General features: G+C 38.9%; 1 protein-coding gene across 1 annotated transcript; it reads left to right on the forward strand.

Moving 5' to 3' along the window:
* The first annotated feature begins 3849 nt into the window (after positions 1-3849).
* Positions 3850-19732, forward strand: LOC113161443 (general transcription factor 3C polypeptide 1). The gene is made up of 39 exons (XM_026359028.1): positions 3850-4313; positions 5092-5301; positions 5472-5648; positions 5803-5949; positions 6474-6570; positions 6656-6779; positions 6896-7078; positions 7337-7452; positions 7577-7629; positions 7726-7982; positions 8344-8480; positions 8581-8705; positions 8799-8952; positions 9272-9375; positions 9628-9770; positions 10457-10813; positions 10923-11068; positions 11385-11482; positions 11572-11668; positions 12203-12386; positions 12496-12592; positions 12714-12846; positions 12981-13068; positions 13360-13421; positions 13832-13940; positions 14048-14190; positions 14287-14429; positions 14497-14581; positions 14670-14782; positions 14863-14922; positions 15009-15102; positions 15299-15471; positions 15686-16288; positions 16525-16664; positions 16871-16975; positions 17076-17362; positions 17564-18117; positions 18237-18432; positions 18641-19732. Exons 1-39 carry the CDS (start codon positions 4093-4095, stop codon positions 18851-18853), a joined length of 6528 nt encoding a protein of 2175 aa, XP_026214813.1. The 5' UTR covers positions 3850-4092; the 3' UTR covers positions 18854-19732.
* The last annotated feature ends 83 nt before the right edge of the window (positions 19733-19815 follow it).

Consider the following 19815-nt stretch of genomic DNA (forward strand, 5'->3'; position numbering starts at 1 on the left):
AGTATAAAGGAGGTGGTTATTTTTATGGAATATGTGGATCTCTGCATCAGTTCCTGGATCAAAGCCACATAAAGCGAAGAAGCGCGGCCAGACTTGGAAGAAATGGCTGAATAATTTCACCTGTCTTGTCTCTACTGTGGATATTCAAGGAAGGCTGGTAAAATCAGACGTCTGATCAGTCTTCCACTGCAATGGATGGAAAAGGGTGAGGGGACTGCTGGAGAGAGAGAAGATAAAGTAGTCTTCCACTTCTGCTTTGGAGGAGTCTGTCCTCCGCAGACCATAACGATGCTGCTACATTACCACGGAAACTCTTCAATCGGTGCTCGGGGACAGTAAAGAAAGCAGTTTTATTCCATTCGGGAGTCGCACTGCCTTTTGCTGTTTCTGTTCCTCATCAGCTGGTGACAAGGAGAGAGGACAGGATTTTGGGGAGTGGAACTTCTACCTGCTTCTCCTCTCGCTGACTTCATAGCCTCAAAACTGAGAAACTTTCTCACCCTTGATTCCCAGATGTCATGTAGTGATCTCTCACATCAACATGTTCAGACAACAGTTCTCTACATAACTTGTTTACCAAAGCTACATATTTTTGATAAGACAAGGATTCTAGCTACTTGTCATTTTATTTGAATTATGTATGTACAAGGCAGGTACTATTACTTATTAATGCAGCCTAATTTTGTCATATCTCAACATAATGTTGTATTATTGTGTATGTTTTAAAGCTAGTTCATTAGTCATTTCAGGGCAGCCCTTATGTTTGTCTCTTTGCTCTAAAACACATCATTGCACCTAAATTCTGTACTGTTGACCATTGAGTTTGCCATTCTGTTCTGCACAATGTTAAATATAGGATACTGTTTTGTTTTGTTTTTTTGTTGCTGTTGTTGATTTTTTTTTTCTACCCTTAATTCTCACAAAAAGGCAGAGCACACTTAATAAGAAGTGTGCCATCTTTGACCATCTTTGTTGTTATTACACAGGTCACACTGGCCCCCCATGTACCTCGTAACGTTTTCTGCTATATCGAGAGCCTTTGTATGTAACTCCAAGCTCAGTCTATGTGCCTGCCTTTCTGCTTGCCTGCCTAGCCAGTGCCATTACTGTCTAGAATGCTTAATCTGAAGCGTGCTGGTGAGCGCGAAAGCCTGTGAGTCGCGTATGCCTGAACTTAGCCAAAGAGTCTCATAATTCCATATTTCTACACACGTGTCTGTACAGTCCAATTTCATGAGAAATTCAAATGTTTTTATTGTTTCATGAGCAGAAGGCAATCTCTCTTTCCTCTTGTAGATTCACATACTTTGTAGTCTAAAAAGCTTAAGCTTTGCTTAAATCAATTGTTTGCTATTTGCTTTCTTACAGGAGAATGGGTAGAATGAATACTTTTCTTTTGTCTGCATGGTAAATATGAAGTGACAGCAAAAAGTTGGTTATCATAATGATAATAATGGAGCCTTTACACATACAGATTTGAAAGGTCCTGCTACATCTGCCCTTCATTGTCACTGAGACCTGGATTTACGGCCCTGTCCTTCAATGCAGTGCTCAGCACAGGAAGTGCAAATTACAGCTTGGTGAGAACCAACTACAGTCATTATTATTCCAGTGAAAGCTGATGCTGAGTTGTTTAATATGCCACAAACAAATTTTAAACAAAATGGATGTTAAGCTGATTGTTGTGTTGCTTTAACTACTTACATACATTAATGATATTGGGGGGGGGGGGGGGGGGGGGGGGGGACAACAATGTGTATCCAACAAATTGCTGCCGTTATTGGTGTGTCTGGTGCTGAAGGATACGTTATAGCAGAAGATGTCATTTCGGTGCTCAACACAAAACATGACCAGAATTACAGAACAGAGGCCAAATTACTGCCTTGTATCTCTGTGTGTGAATGCGCCATTAATGGGGATGAACTGCTACCATGGCATTTGTAGGGTGTGAACAAAATCTGCATCTATTCATTAATTATAGTCCATTATGTATTTTTTGTTTTTATTTATTTATTTTATTTTATGTTATTGCACCCAAAGCCTAAAGTTGTCATCTGAGAGTCAAAAACAATTTTTTGATATTTGACAAAAAAAGCATAAAATTCTTGCAATTCACCCCTGAATGCCAGAGCATGTTTTGTGAGGACATTTATTTTAATTAAGTCAACTCTAAAACAAACTACTTGGACATGTTCATTGGTGAGCTTTAGAGGAGCTTGTAAGCAGATGTCACCTTTCAAAGCCAGGCTACCTGTTATTAGCTGTTAGACTACGTTAACCAGCTGCTGATTGTAGCTTCTTCTTTAACATACAGACATGAAAAGGGAGAGAATAATCTTCAGATTGTCGGGAAAATAACAACACTGGTTTCCAAAACTATTGAACATATCGCTCTAACAGCAGTAGAGTTCTGCAGTAAGGCCGCACAGCCGGGATCTCATAAAGCACACTGACACACCAGCTATGTAAGCTGAATGTAATTTGATATTTCTTCCAACTTTTACCTGCTAAATCATGTTATGTCTGGTTCTCCCTTCAGTGTTAAACTCCAACTCTTGGCCTGATTGTTTTGTGTTATCTATGCTGGTAGTTGATTGAATGTGTTTGTAAAACAAACAGGTCCTACAGTAGATCTTGCAGGAATGTCAAGTACAATTTGTCCTAGGTTTCTGCCCAGTAAAGGAAACATTGCATCGTAAAATATTTGTTCTTAGTTCTTCAACCCATTATGCCTTCAATATGAAATAAAAAATTTAGATATGTATTTGTTTATAAAAAAATGTAATTTTAATAATCACCAAGCATGTTCTTTATAAGGAATGTTTTCCTGATGAGTTGAATTATCTATTTTGTTTTAATGTTAATGTGCAAAGTGCTATGGCCCTCTGATATATTTTATATCTTGTTTTGTTAGAACACCCAGGGACAGTTGAATGACAACATTTGTTAAGAGTAGTTTCTTCATGCTTATGATTCGATGGACAAAACAAAAGCAACTGCATCTGTTGTGTTGTCAGTTTGTGTGAAACACAGTGCCTTTAACAAGTTATCTTTCGAAATATGTTTATTGAACCAATCCATACTTTTAATATAAGTTTTTATTTTCAGCCAGTCCTGTTGTATTTTTAGCTGCAGTCACGCTTTCTCACTTCTGTTCTGATACATCCTCTGCTGTAAATATGTACATTATCATTTCATACTTGTCTTCAGACCTGCACCACATGTCCATGGTGTTTCAGTTTTTCAAAGGTAAACGCCAAGATGTCACTGTGCTGGTTCCATTTGTACATTTCTTTTAAAAAGGTACTTCATAATAAAGATGTTGAATAAACCCTTCCTCTTCCTCATTGTTCAGGTATCATTGTGTTTTGCTAATTTTCCTTACATAAAGTAGCAAACATAATCATTTACACATATGACATAGAATATTTTAATTCATAGTACTATTTTAACTTCAGTGATCTGGATGCGTGTTCCACAGCTGATCAGAGGGCATAGCTGTAGATTTTATTTAAAGTCAGGTATTCAAATAAAGGTTTTTTTAAACCTGTTTTTCTACAAATATAATTGATGAATGCCTTTTAATCAGTGGCATCTTCTCAAATAGGTTTTTTGCAGAGCTTTCACCTGTGACAGTGAAGCGTTGGTGGTGATGGTAAATTCCTAACCTTTACTGTAAAGCCAGTACGAGACCACCACCAATACGTGAATGGTTAATATATAATAATAATAATAATAATAATACATATTAATTTTTAATTCAGTAACTGTACCTGACTGCCACCCAGTGGATTTTAATCCCTGAACAGACGCACAACGTGAGGGCAAAGTTAAACTATGACGTCAGAACGTACGTCGACACGCATTAGTTAAAAACGCACTTGCATGAAGCAAGTACACAAGTTTTTCTTATCTTGTTTTAAATTCGTCATTGTATGAATCTTACAGAAACGCTCGTTAATACGAGAATACTCTCCTTCTATTATTTGGTGAATTTATGGGCTCGGCGCGACCACACGAACGCTAACTAGCTAGCCGTTGGTTCAAAGATAGCATGAGGGCTAGCAGAGAGTTAGCTTAGCATAGCCAGCTATGGATGCGTTGAGCATTGTCACTGATGAAGTGGCTTTAGAGGGTCTGGACGGGATAACTATTTTCTCTTTGTGGAAACGACTGGAAGACAGAAAGCCCAAGTTTCCCCTTACACTTGACGAGTGCACCAAGGAATTTATCTGGAAGTCACTTGTAAGCAACAGCGACTTGACATTTTATGAGCTTCCACAGGAGAGAGAAGATGTTGTGCTGTTTGACAGGTGAGTTAATCAACAGCTTGTGTCACTATAGTGAAATACTCAAAGACAACAGTGTGCTGGATAGTCAACATAATCCCAAGTCTACGCTAGAGACTCGAATATTATATTTATCACTAAAACAAATGAGGTGCACCTTGCTAAAACTAACACTCATACAAAAACTCTACCATAAGTCATATAGTGTTGTACAAAGGTGTTGAAGGTAGTAATTTGTGATTCTGATGAGCTGGATATAAAGAAATATTTTACAGAATTGTTCAATCAACGTATCTATGAATGTCACATGCAAAATACAAGAATATGTTTTTTATGTGTGACTGGTGAAGATCCGATCACATTTCATTATCTATTCATGCAGGAAAATAGCACACACTAACAACAATAACACTTTTTCTTACAACCATATGGTCAAACATATGATGTAGCACAGTCAGTGAATGGGCCATGTCATCACAGTAGCCAGTCAACAAAACCACCTCCATAAACAAGTGTTTTGAGTTTGGACTGGTCTAAACCTAATCCTGACTTCAGCCTTATCCAGCATTTTGGATGATCCAGAACACTTACTGTGAGGCCTTATTACCCAACATCAGTGGCTGAAAAGGAGAAACTCCTGCAGTCACGTTCCAGAAGTGGAGTGGAGGCTGTAATAGCAGCATATTTATTCTCATAGTTTCACAATGTGATGTAGAGGATAAGAGGAAAAATGTGCTTAGTATTAGTGTTTTGCTGACGTGATTTGGTATTTGTGTTTGTTTGTTCACATTTGCTTTTTCAGGTATAAAGACATTGACCCAGACACTGGCATTGAAACAACACAGGCATTTTCAGATGCAAGGAAAGATATCTACCCAGTCCAGGTTATTCTAGAAAACAAGGATGGCATACAGGGCTCGTGTTCCCTCTTCAGTGAGAGGAAAGACATCACAAAGCATGTCCGCTCCAAGTCTCTCACTGTGTTGGTCAGCTTGGAGGAGGCCTTAGAAAGGTAAGGACCAACGAACACAAACTTAATCCACACATTTTAACATCAGTCTACATTTATTCCTGTCTCTCTTCATTTAAATGGCTTTCTGAGACAGATGTAATTTCGTTTTACATTATCACTATGTTCTTATCATTTGCATTTTTCCTCGTGTCTTATCTGTGCAACCTTAGATATGGCAGAAAACTTGTTGTGGTGGCATCTCAGTCTCTGCGCTTCAGAGCGCTAATTGGTAACGAGAGCGATCCGGATTTAAAACTCAGTGACGACTCTTACTGTTTGTTGGAAAGAGTGGGCCGAGCGCGATGGCAAGGAGAGCTACAGAGTGATCTACATGGATGTTCTTTCAAGTAGGAAACGTGACACACACACATATATTTATTTAGCTTCTGGCCACTGAGCTCCCAAATAGTAGCTTACCTTGACTTTAGCAGCAAGTGCTGAAGTGCCGTTTCAAGCTCAAATGTACTTGTTCAATGTGTAACAGTTGACGTATTTCCATAGGACTGATGCTCGAAAGTTGCACTACATTAGGAAGTCTCTAGTCAAACATGGACTCATCAGCATGCAATCTCATGTCACACGACTAAAGTCAGGACAACAGCAGCAGCACTCCATCCTTCTGCAGCTCAAACGCTTCCACATTTTCAGGTCTGTATACTTTTTTCTTTTACTTACACATATTTAGCAATATTCAAAAAGAGAGTTCCACTGTATTAATTGTTGTTTACTTAATTGTATCAGATAACACTTGTAACTAATGATTATTCTAAATTCTACTCTTACAAAATTTTCATATGCTATATTTGACGTTTTCTTGAAAATTATGTTGTTAATACATTAAATCAGGTATGGTATGTCAGCAAAAGTATTAAAAATTAAAAAATAACTCTTGTTGATTTAAATTAATAAAATTAAATTTAGATTTTAGGTATCAAATACTAGCATCAAATGTATGATATACAATTATATAGAAAACCCAACAACCACAAGTAGCAATCCAAATCCAAATCCATGTTCTCATGCATGTGCATTTGACAACAGCACCTTTTCAGTAAAAGCCTCATTTATCAGTCACTGACATGTAACCCAATATCTTGAAAATGTTGTCAAGCCAATATTTGTGCTTTAAATGTTACTCATGCTATTTACTCATGTTACTTCTGTTCGTTTAGGAGGAGTAAGTATGACATACTGATGGAGAGCGTGTCCAACATTCTCAAGGAGTTACCTGGTCATCTTTCCACTTTGGCCTCACTCAAAGAACAACTTGTAAGTACCTGTCTTTTTGACTGCATATTGGTCTCTGTGTGTGTTCAGCTTTATGTTTGTAATAATTTTAATTTATGTTTTCCAGAATGTGAACGACTGTACTTTTAAGCGTCTGTTAAATTATATGCGATCTGCCAAGTTGCTTCAATTTTGCCAGTACCCTCTGGAAGACTTGGATCCCACTGCTGGGCCCTGCATAAACAGAAATGGTAATAACACATATAAACACAGGCAAATCATTATCTTATTCTTTCTCATTATGCAGCATTGTATTTGCCAGCAACATAACCTAATAATTAATGAATTATATCACTTTGTTTTCTAGGAAGAAAAGTGCGTGTGCGCTGCTTGAAACTGCTAAAGCAATATACAAGGAAAGGCGTGGCTGATGATGATGATGACGATGATGACGACGATGATGAGGATAATGGCACACGAGGGAGAACAGCGTTCCCTTCTGAGGGCCGAATCATGGAGAAGGATGTCCTGTCACAGGCCTATCACCTGGGTACATATCAATCACTTTTCTTAAGAATTAGAAGAAATAAAATTCAGGTCTTACTACTTAAGAACACTGTTCCCCACAGAATGTGAGTCTACTTGTAGTGGTGGCTGAATGTCTGGATACACAATCAAAAGTTGATCTTTATTTATTGAATATCTTGATTGATTTGATTTCTGCAATGATTCATATAACCTTTTTTAACCTACAAATATCTGTTGCTTTGATTCTTGACTGTTTCTTTTTTTTATTGTTATAATACAGTTTTATCCTGCGGTACGAAGGGAATCCCCCGGACGGGTATTGGATTTAGAATGAACATCGGTAAACTGGAATCTCGTATGATCTGTCGAACTCTGGAGAGAGAAGAATTAATTAAGGCAGGCTCTTGGTGTTATTATAGAATTTTCAATATAGAAAATGTAATGCAGCCTATTTCCAAACACGTTATATAGTGCATTACATATCATCTTAGAACTGTTTGTAATACATTTTATCCTGCAGGGATTCATGGAGGATGAGGGTCGACAGAGGACTACAAAATATATCGGCCATAAGTGAGTATCTGTAAATGAAAATATATTTCTATTGTACTATCTTGTCATACTAAACACTGTATTACCAAAGATTGTTCTACTCATGTCTCTTCACAGGTGTGTGGGTGTGAGTGATCACCTCCAACTGTTTGCTAAGGAGCAGGAGCGCAATAAGCTCCTCTACTCTTCTGCAGCACAGGCATCAGATGCTGCACCTGCCACCCCTAAATCAGCATCGACCTCAAAATCAGCCGCAAGAAAAAACACCAAAAAGTCAGCAGCAAAGAAGAAATCAGGTCGAGAGGAGGACAAAGATGCAGAGGAGGTTCCACAGATGTGTAATGCAGACGATGATGGCTTGGATGGAAAAGGAGGTAATACAATGGGAAAGTCAAGAGCAAGAATAAAGATAACAGGAGGCAGAAGCAGTCTGACATAGCAACCTTAGAAGTGGATATGACCGCTATTAGCAAACAGTTGCCTACATCTACAGGGCAATAGTAGCATTCATTTGAAGTAATGTTTCTGTCCATCTGACAAATGTGAATCAACATTTAACGAGAGAAATCTCTACTTTTAGCTCCTGAATGTGTTCACCAGCTACTCACTGCTGTTTAGTGCTGAATAAGAAGTTTTTCAGTCAGTTTATTTTACCCTTTACTGTTAAAATAAGTAAATCTATAAATAATACATCTTTTTTATGTACGTTTTTATTGAAACTGTCTCTTCTATCAGAGCAAGCTCCAGGGGAGGAAGAGAAAGTATCTGACTCGGTTCCTGCTGACCCTTTGCCTCAGAGTGAAGCACTGAATGCAGATGAAAACCCAGTAGACAACAACATCGTGGTTGTCAAAGATGTTGACCAGCTGGAGGTTAGTCTTATGTTTCAGTTGTGTGTTTTTCTGGAGCTAGGCTAAGTAATCTGTTTTGGGATAGATCGATGAAATTAATGCCTCTATCCACCTCCTTCAGATACCCAGTGTACAAACATCCAAAAAGTCTTTGGAGAGGTCTCATGAGACGTATCGTCTATTGAGGAGGAAGAATCTGATTGTTGAGGCTGTCCGCAACTTCAAGATCATAGAGGGTCTTTTCCAGTCAGTTTGTTTTAAATGTTCCATCAGTTCATTTTTAAGCATTTTATTACATAACAGAAGAGAAGAAGCAGAAAACATGCCATCTTTCCACAGGCTACAGAAGATGATCAATGATGAAGAGAAGCAGGATGGAATCAGCTCAAAGTGTTGCCGGAAAACTATTTTACGTCTCGTCAACAGTTTGTCTAGACAAGGCTTGCTTAAAATTTTCACAACCACTGTGATAGTGGACGGGATCACCAAGAAGGTACACAAATTCAACATGCCTCTTTGGTTGTATTTGATTTTCACTACATTGATATTCTGTGCTTAAATATAACTACTGCCTGCACACAATCAAGTGTCGAGATGATTTTTATCTGACTCATATAGAGCTAATAATATAGAGCTTTGAACTTTTGCAACTGGAATAGATTTGCATACAGCCTACCAGCCACTCTAAAACACAGTAATTAACACAATTCATCTCAGTAGTTAAATCCGTATGAAACCTGAAGTGCAGAAATATTATTGTAATCATTTTTCAACTATTCCTTCACTTCACTCTTTGTTTTGTGTTCTTGCAGGTTGAGATGGTCGCTCATCCGTCTGTTCAGCGCAATGATGAACTTGTGAACAGAGTTATTGAGCAGGTCCGATTCAGAATCTCCAGCTCTTATTCAGCTGTACGGTGAGCACAAACCCATCACTTTAAAATAACGAGCAGTGATTTAGCTCTCTCACCACAGTAAAGTTGCACAATTTCCTCTGATTTTCAGTGCTCTTCTTCCGACTTTGTCTGTAATTAGTTTTTTATAGTTTCTTAGTGTAAATTTACTTTACTTTGTATTAGTCTGTAGTGTAGAACAGAGGACATGGATTGTATCCTGTGTCCTTTTCAAGTCTGTTCAACTACCTGTTGTTTTCGTCCTTTGTCCTACAGTCTGCAACAAGCGGAAGAGAAAGCCAGAGAACAGGCAAAAGATTCTGAGGAGATGAGCACTGGCTCTCCTAAAGCCCAAAAGAGCAAAACTGATAAAAAGAGGGCAAACCCCAAAGACGACGAGAAGTTCAAGCCCACGACAGGTTTGATTTTTATACAGTTAAAGTCACTGATCTGCTAATTTTCTGTATAGTAAGTATTTAGAGACAGACATTTGGAGCATTACATGTTGAATGAATGGACTTGAATGCATCCCGGTTTAACCATCATCACTTGTCTGTGATGAGATTGTCTAAAGTCCTGTTAATTGCCAAATCAATTAAGAATTGCACTAAAAGTCAATTAAAAATGTTTTCAAAATTTCCATGAATAGATTATTTTTAATCAGTTCTCTGCGGTGGACTTACGGTTGTTCTGGGGCTGTAGACTGTCTCAGTCTTCTAATGTCTATTTATGTAATTTCACACTGACTCCATGATGTTTAGATCAGACAACATGTGTTGTACTACTTTTACTACTGCAGAATAGATTTGGGTCCAACTAGAGACCTTACTGATGGTAATAATGTGATGGATGGATAATTTAAATGTCTAGTGCCTAAAACCTTTGCACATTACTGTCAGAGCACTTCTGCAACGTGGACTCCTGCAAAGATTTGGCATTCTGGAAAAGTACATTTTCTTTCACAGCCAAAAAAAAATGTCTCAGAGACATGTCAGTTTCTCTACAAACACTCAAACTGGCACCTAATGCTTAATGACCACTAAATCATCATCCTTGTGGTCATGTTTCTTTTTCTTTGCCTTATCTCTCTCTCTTCTTTTTATAGTTAAAGGACTGGGTAAGACTTTCGGCTTCCAGCCAAAGATGTATCGGCTGCGTGTTGTTCATACCTTTCTCTATTACCTGATTTACGATCATCCGCTGAGAGACAACAACACTGATTCGGGCTCAACCAGTGAAACTCCAGCAGACCTACACAGCTCTGACCCTGATACCAAGCACCCACACACTCATGGCAAACAGGACCCGAAAGACACACAGTCATCTGAAAATGCTGCCTCTGGTTCTGTAGAGCAGCAAACTGTGAATGCAACTTTGTCTAATGTGGATGTGACATCAGGTGATGAAGGGGAGGGGCAGAAGGAGAAATTGACACCTGGACACACTCAGACTGACATGAAAGGTGAGAGGGAGTCGAGGGTAAAAGCCACGTACATATCTGGCTTTTTTATTGAACTTTCAGACCGTGTTTTGTACTCAACTAAACACAATTCGTTTTCTGATTCTAATAGCTTATACTGACGAAGAGTCATGGAAGAAATTCATCCCTCCTGTCCGTGTACACAAGGAGTATGGCAGTGGCTGGGCAATGGTTGGAGACTTGGTCCTCTGCCTGCCTCTCTCCATCTTCGTTCAGGTCATACAGGTCAATTACAAGGTGAGCATGAATGTTGTGGAGCAAATGTACAAACTACTTCTTCTCCATCTTAACATAAAGCTTAAGCCACTGAAACCTTAAATGTTCAACAACAAAAATAGGTGAGTTTAACATTTAGCCCAGACTCATAGATATCACAGCCCTTCTTACCCACTCCATTATGTTCTTCTAACATCCGCTTCAACCAGTCAGGAAATATAATAGCATTATGTTTTAGAAGAGAATTTCTCCACACTGCTGTCAGTGTTTGTATCAAATATAATACAATACAATTTGTGCAGCACATAAAAACACACTAGCTTTTTTTCTCCCACAGGTCGACGAACTGGAAGAATATCTCAGTGACCCTGTCAAGCAGCACTATCTTGTTAGTGCGCTGCCCTCCAGAATGAGAAGACAGCTGCTTTTTAAACGGTGCCTTTCTTGATCTCTTTTTGTCTCTATGTTGCTTCATGCATTTAACTATAATTCTTAACTGAGTGTTTCTGGGCTCTGTATTTCAGGAAATATCTTTTCTTATTCCATGAGAACCTGCAAAAGTTGGTCTACATGGGTCTGCTGCAATTTGGTCCTGTGGAGAAGTTTAAGGAGAAAGACCAGGTACTGTACACTGACCACTTCAAACCAAGTCTGTCACAAATAGAATTAAGAATAAAACACTTTTTTTTTCAAGTGACTATTATTATTATTTGGATTCAGATCACAAACGGCGTGTTGAGAAAAATGTTATATTTTATTATATTTAAAGTTTAATTAGCGAAAGTGAAACATGCAAAACTTAGAATTTTTAAATATTCATACTGTGCATGTTTTCCACTGTGGAGATTTAAGTTTCAATTTAAGTTCAATGGATCTTTGTTTGAACACATATGAAAACAGCTTCAAACATTTAAGTTGAAATATCAAAGATAATAATTAAGATGCCTTAATTATACATCAGACATTTATGGGGGGAAATATTTTTGCCTATTTTGGTGTCATGTAATTTAACAGATCTGCATAAAGAAACTTGGTTTGGACTTTGATAGTTTTTGCCTAAATAGTTTTGTCAAAGTTGAACACGAATAAATTTGAATTTACACCATCAGTAAATCAAACTTCAGGAAATCTTTCTCCATATCTGCACTGATGCAGGTGTTTCTGTACCTGAAACGCAAAGCCACCATTGTCGACACCACCAACGCTGAACCCCACTACTGGCTTGTCACAGAGTCACCTGACAAACCATTTGAGCGGCGCCAGTACACATTCAACACCACTGAGGACGTAGAAAAATACTGGTTTGACCTGATGTGTGTCTGCCTCAACACACCACTGGGTACACAAACACCCACACTAAAGCAGAATCCCTCACAGCAATGGCATTCATATGAAAAAACTGTGATTAAGGCTTTTTAATATTGGTCTCTCTTTGTTTGCATTTTCAGGGGTGATCCGTAGCAAGAGAAATGTCACAGAGGAGGAAACTGAGCCTTCTTTTGTGCATGAACGCAACGTGTTTGTAGGACTGGCATATTTGCTAAAGTAAGGGGAACCTGATCAGAAGTTTTTGACATTTTTATTTAATAGTTTGGGCAAATGATTGAATTCGACTGGTCACTAATACGTTTGGGAGATTTTACCTACTGTCACTGTACAAACACAGAGGAAGCGCTGAAGTGTGTGACGACGGGTCGATACCAGGAGACGGTAAAGGAGCAGCAGGTCTGCACTCTGAATTTTTTGCTCATCTTAAACGCAACTGGTTGTGGACCAATCACCTACTTTATGTGAAAAAGGTGAATTAAAAAAACACAAGCCAAACACAATAGTGTACAGTATGTATACATATATGTCATTTGCATATAATGCACAGATCATGTTAAATGCGCTCCAATGTGTTTGGGCTGTTCTTTTCTTGTTTTTTTTACAGAGGCCAACTGGTTCAGAGGCACCTGACACCAAAATCAGACTGAATAGCCTGCTGACTAAAAATGCACTCAGGATTGCTCTTAACGCTGGTGAGCTGCAAAATACATTTCTTTCCTATCTTTTTTATCTCTCTTCTCTTTTTATGTTTCCAGAAGATGTTCAAGCTCTAATTTGGCAACAACATTCTCTCTATTAATCATATCTTATCTTTAACAATAAGTTAAGTTATCTAATTATTTTGTTAGCATCCTGTTTAATTTAAAGTCATATTTGAGTCTTTCTTTTTTTGTCTTTTTTGCATAAGTTGTGCTTACTTCAGGTTTAACTGCGCTGCCACTAGGTTTTTATTAAAATATACTTTTTATCTATCTATCTAACAGGAGGAACTACGTCGCCGCGTTGTGTTACCACTAAGCGACCACTTATGACAGAATATGTTGAGGTATGAGTCATATTAATTTTAATAATTTTTTTAAATGTTTTACTATGCATACAAATACAACTGTGTAATTTTGGGCTATCTGGAGTCAGTCAATGCAGTAAAATCTATTATCTTCAATCCAAAACTTCATCCTATATTGTGACCACTAAAAGCTGATTCAAGCTTTGATGTCCAGGACAGTATAAGAAATTTACAAATCAAACCTAAGTAATCTGGATAAATTAAGAAATAATGTATCTGCCGTGGCATGTTGTATATCCATTGTCATATCAGTCTTCGATCAGTTGAACTCGTTAATGAGCACAATATGTGCTCCAGTGCAAAGTAACGTAGTTAATGAAAAGTGATGTACTTTGACCGATTACTAAATGTAGTTTGGCCTTATGTGTTTTAATGCATTGTGTGACCAGGTGGCTGTAGAGTCTGCTTCCAGAAACGAGAGGGTGGTTGGAGGAAAGAGACAGAAGAGGAAGAGAAGCAAAAAGGAGGTCACCAAGGTCCAACGCAAGAAGAAGAAAGGTGCACTATGATCACCTGAACAGTAAAAATACTTAGACGTGAGTCACAGACTAACAATAGACAGCTGACAGGTTGTGTGTGTGTGTGTGGTGTTTTTTGCTTTCAAGAGCCCAAAAAACGTACCCCTGCCCATGACGAGGCGGACCACAAAGCCTTGAAAATGATGACCAGACAGAGAGTTTACTGGTCTATACAGGAAGACTCACTGATGATGCTCTGCTGTGCGGCCTCATACCTGCTCAACAGGAAGGTACACGGATAAAATATTTAGATAATTAGGTAATATAAGATATTCTTGAACTTGTTTAGATCATTTTAAGAAAACATGTATGTTGTTATGTTGCAGCTGAAAAGGCCGTTTGTACCTCACTGTGTGGTGAGAGACCTGCTTCATGCAGAGTTTGAAATATCGGTGGATAAAACTTCTCTTTCTGTGGGGCGTCGCTCAAGACACATCCTGAAGAATCCTCAGACACTTCTAAACTACCGGTGGGTAAAGAAAATAATACACATTTCAAAAACACAAGCAGTGCTCATCAAAAAATATGTGTTGCAGGATCTGTTTGGCTGAGGTGTACCAGGATAAAAGTCTGATGAGAATCCTGGAGGAGAAGAAACCTGCTGACCCCAACAAACCAGAGGTGGTGTTGTCACTCTGTGCTCCTCATTATTTTGTTTCTGTGAGTTTAAAGTTCTTCAAATCTGATTATTTGTGCTTGTCTGTTTTAGGATTGCGCTGAAGCGTTCTCAGAGTATGTCAGGCTGCTCAGACTGAAGTTCAGCTCTGTCGTGAATACTCATGATGTGGTCATCCCCGACACGAAACAGGAGCTTTTCTCACAGTAAGAAGAGAAGGTTTGATGTTCTGAAGAAAAGTAGTGAGTGGTTTATGTAATATAATGTTGTATATGTTTTGTTTCAGGTTTAAGGTTTCTGCAATAGACAGTGGAAAGTGGGTTTCATGCAAGGATGTTCTCAACTGGTAAGATTTCTACTTTTAGGTTTCCGTTGATTAAAAGTGTATGTTATGGTAGAATTAAATTGCTTGTTTGTTTGTGACAATTGCAGCGCAGACGACATTCATGCCATAGTGTTACATAACTTGATCCAGAGCACTCTGGCCATGACCAACAGTCAGATGAAGTCCTCAAGATCCTTCCAGGTACAGTAACCTTTAATTTAATTGCTCTGTACACAAACTGTGACTTGAAGTAAGTTTATTTAATAAGCACCTTTTAAAACCAGAATGTCACAATTATGAAGAAGATATAAAAATGCGTCCACAGTATTAAATTGTCCCTGTTGCTTACAATCAAAAAACCAAACACAAGTGTCTCATTATTTGTCCTGTCTCTTAGACCTTCCATATGTACAGTAAATATAACCAGGAGGTGCTGTGCCAAGTGTTCATAGAATGCAGGAAGAGAGGTCTGGTCAACCGCCGTCGTGTCTGTCAGCCGTTTGGACCAAAGAAGAACAGAGCGCTGCCCATCCTGCCCATGTCCTACCAGCTGTCCCAGTCCTACTACAGGTACACACAGATTAATTTGTATTATATTGAACCAGTCTATTTCCATATACAGTATTGTCTCTTTTAAGAAAATGAATTCCCAGAAGAAATTCTGCTTCTGATGTTATTACTGAGTTAATTTCCAACCAAATATATATTTTTTGATGTCAGCTGCAGTATTTGAATCCTTGGGAACAGCGTTCTTCACCACTCCTTTCCTTCTCCTTCCTTACAGGTGTTTCTCATGGCGTTTTCCTCACTCACTGTGCACTGATTCTTTCCAGTTCTTGAGAAATCTAATCAACAACGGAACAAGAGACGACAGATCTGTTACAGCATTTTACCACGAGACTGAAAACAGGTCAGTGAACGGAGAGGATGAGGTGTTGGAGAGAAGAACAGGGTCAAAAAGAGAAGAACAACAAAGCAAAGAAGAAAAGGATGGCAGACCAGCGAGTGAACTAGAGAAGACAAACACAGAATCTGCAAAGGAAGCAGAGGACAAAGTGGATGGAGAAGAAAAGCTGACGGAGGACGTAAACAAATCAAATGAACAGAAAAACGGAGAGGAATGCCTCAAAGCTGGCTCTGATAATGGTCCATCCAGTAAAGGACAGCCGTCAAGAGCTGAGTCTGGAACCTCAAACGCAGCAGCTCCAGGTTCAGAGGATCCTCCAGATGTGCAGGACATGCTGCAGGTCTCTCTGGACTCACCAGGTGGAGCTTGTCTGGTCTGTCTCAGCCTGATGTCTCTTGGACTGCTGAGTGTGTACATTTCCATACCAAGACAGATGGTGGTGGTGGACAGCAACCTGGTGGACAAAGATGTAGCAAAGAGGTGAAGCATATTCATGTTAGATTATTAATTCTTTATTCCTAGCATGACTGTATTTTTTGGGAACATATTTTTTTGGGATAATATTTCAATTTGTAGATTCTACAAGTAAGCAAACTGCAGTCTGTGTGCAGGTTTTCATAGTTCTTCTATGACAATGAATTGAATCTTTAATATAGTTAGTAGCATTTCCATCTGTTCAGATTTAGTTATAAATGAGTTACATTTTGGGTTTTTAGTATGGCAACTCTAGAGGAAGAAGACGATGATTGTTATGAAGGTGACGAGTGTGACGGGAGAAAAAAGATGGAAGTGAAGGCTCATCAAGCATCACACACCAAGTACCTGATGATGCGAGGATACTGCTGCCCCGGCATAGGTAGTGTGTGAATTAGTACTTTTACATATTTGTACATGCAGTCCTTTGACAGATGCTTTTCTCCAGGGCAACTTACAGTTAGACCTTTAATTGTCTTTTCTCCATTTTCAAATGTTTTGGCCTTGATTGGGGGGGGTTAACTTAATTTAATCTGCTGCAATAGAGAGATGTTAAAATAAATGTCTAATAATTTTATTTTGTTCTAGTCAAAGTACGTAACCTCAGCACCAGTGACAACATTGTGGTGGAGCCGTGTATGATGAGGTTGCAGCTGCGTAACACACCTGCTCACAACATGTTCAGTATAGAGAGTAAGTATCAGTACTGACTGTGCACTCAATACACAGACGTACACACTCATTTGTTATCTTTTAAAAATAAATTTTCACTTCCTTAATTCTTTATCTTTAGGCTCTCCACCACTGGACTTGACTAAAACTGGTCCATCTCTGTTGCCCTCAATCCTCACCTACTTTATCAGTTCTTCCTTTTCTCCACCCAATGTGGAGGAGTGTGATAAACATTTGATTGAGCAAAGAGGATACACTCCACAGGACATAGAAGCATGTGCTCTGCTCAGGGGGATCTTAGATGAAGCTGGTGAGAATGGACTAGATATACATGACCTGTACAAGGCTTACACGCATTTGAAGAAGCCGCAGTCTGGTTGCAGCAGGAGTTTACAGCAGTATATGAAGGTACACGCACCAAAGCATTTTAATAATCCCATGTTTTGCAGAAATGCTGAAAATTCAAAATAGAAATCAGTAGAAACTCATCACACTTGGCTAGGGTGGTAAAGTTAGAGTAATGATAAATGCAAAAGTTCTGTGAAAACAACAAACATTTTTAAACATTGATGTAATGCATTCTTTACTCTTTGTAATGTTTCATTTCAGGATTTACAGGAGGAAGGCCAGATGATAAAAGTTGGAAGTTTGGGTGAACGTTGGGTGCTCATTCAGCACTCTGAACCGTGGCTGTTGACTGTAAACTCCAAGCAACGGCCCCAGTCACATTTCAAATCTGACGAACTCCCCTTTTTAGAGAACCAGCACAACATCCCCTTCATGCGCAAGCGATGCAGGAGAGGAGTCCGAGAGGAAACGGAGGAACCACCAGCAAAAAAACTGGCTGTGGACCGACAAGAGAGTGAAGACAGAGAGGATTTGGACAGATCGGTAGGTGACAATACAACAGATACAACAACCGAAGACAAACTGCAGAAAGAGCAGGCAGATCAGGAAAATGGAGACACACTGATGGATGTGGAGAGAGGAACACAAACACAGCCCGAAGAGCAAGAAGAGAGGGAAGAAGTACAAGAGAAGTCGGAAACAAAGGAGAGTCAGGGTGAAAAGAGACAGCTGAGAGCGAGAAAGAACAGTGTAGATGACGAAAGGGATGAGACAGTGTCCTCTCCCCCAACAGGATCAGCTGATCAGGATGATGAGTGAGTACATCTTTCAATGGATTGATTTTTATGATCTTATCATATTTAATTGTAATTTAAATGTCCATTTCTATTGGGTCATTTCTTCCCTTTTTTCTATTTCCACCACCAACCTCAAGCCCATTCAGGGATAATGTGAGTTTCATCAGCCGGCCGTGGCGCTTGGTCGATGGTAAGCTGAACCGGCAGGTGTGTAAGGGCATGTTGGAGGCTGTTCTATATCACATCATGTCCCGACCCGGACTCACACAGCAGGCGCTGGTGGAACATTACAAAGATGTTCTGCAGCCTATGGTGGTGCTGGACCTCGTGCAGGTAAACAGAAGTACATGCAAATACATACACGGCCACATGATTAAATATCTAATAATCAGGTCAGAGCGTCTCGTATCTGATTTAAATAATAAGCTGAAAATCTTTCTGATACTCTGATGTGATTTATACAGTATAACCCAGTTTTAGCCCTGCTGTGATATTTTAACAATGCATTTTTAATACAGTTCCCTCCCTCTGTCCTATGTAGGCACTTACAGACATGGGATGTGTGACCAAAAAAACACTTGTCAAATGTCCCAAGCCGTCACTGTTTTCCCGCTCTGTGAACCAGACCAGAAGCGAAACAGAAGTGAGGATTGAGGAACCAGACACTGTGTTTTATGAGCCCACCATCAGTTGCTGCCTGCGGCTCGGTCAGTTGTTACCAAAAGAGCGACACTGGAACTACTGTGTACCATGAAAGCAGTTGTAGTCAGCAACAGTCCCACTGTTGTGATAATTAATGTAAATTTATTTCACATATTAGTTTTCACCTCTGGTTTTACAGAACAGGCCTTTTCTTCATTTTTGTTCCTTTTGTCTTTAAATTAAATTTAGGGTTTTGTGATTGATTTTTTGTACTTATTTGTTTATTTTGTAACTTAAAAATAAAAATCTATTACATCACATGCTTAACTTATACTTTTGTGCCACTGTAGTAGTAAAATATGTTGACGTGGTGTAAGACTAAAACCATGGTGCATAAAAATATCTTCTCTGGGTCTGTTTGCAGCCCATTGTGCAGCATTTATATTTGTAACACTTCAACATCAACCTTCAACAAAAAAGAAAAGTGTAACTAAGAGAGAAACATATTCAGATCTATGTTCAGCTGAATTATCCTGTAACCTAAAGTCAACTGTCATCTTTTCCTGCTGTAACCATTCATCCTGTTAATACATGTCTCTACCTCTAAAAGGTGCTTCTAGCATAAGGGATGTGGGAACAAAATCTGTGCAAGGTGAGGTTTAAATCCTCTGCATTAGTCAGAGAAGGGCGTCCACAGCTGCAGCCTTTTTTTCGTGTCCTGCTCTCTGTTCAATGACAGGACTGAAAGAGCTCAGAGTCTCTGTGGAGAGAACTTCCGCATAAAGCTTTCAGCAAAACCTGATGAGCTGTCATTAATTAATAAGTGATTGTTGTAGATGTAAAAATGTAGTAATATAAAGCTTCAGCTCCCAACTCATGTTTTTATGCAACATGAAATACATTTAAGACAGTTTCCATGTTGTGCATTTGAATTAATGAAACATTTTGGTTTTAGTGCGTAACATTCTTACCCAAAGTGGTTTCTGTTGGAATTGTCAGTGTGTGACTAACCAAATAACCATCTTCTTTCCAGAAGATTTGAACTCTCTTGGGAGTTGTGTCATGTGGGAGGTG

Source organism: Anabas testudineus, chromosome 1 (genome assembly GCF_900324465.2).
Source record: "Anabas testudineus chromosome 1, fAnaTes1.2, whole genome shotgun sequence".
Classification (NCBI taxonomy): Eukaryota; Metazoa; Chordata; class Actinopteri; order Anabantiformes; family Anabantidae; genus Anabas; species Anabas testudineus.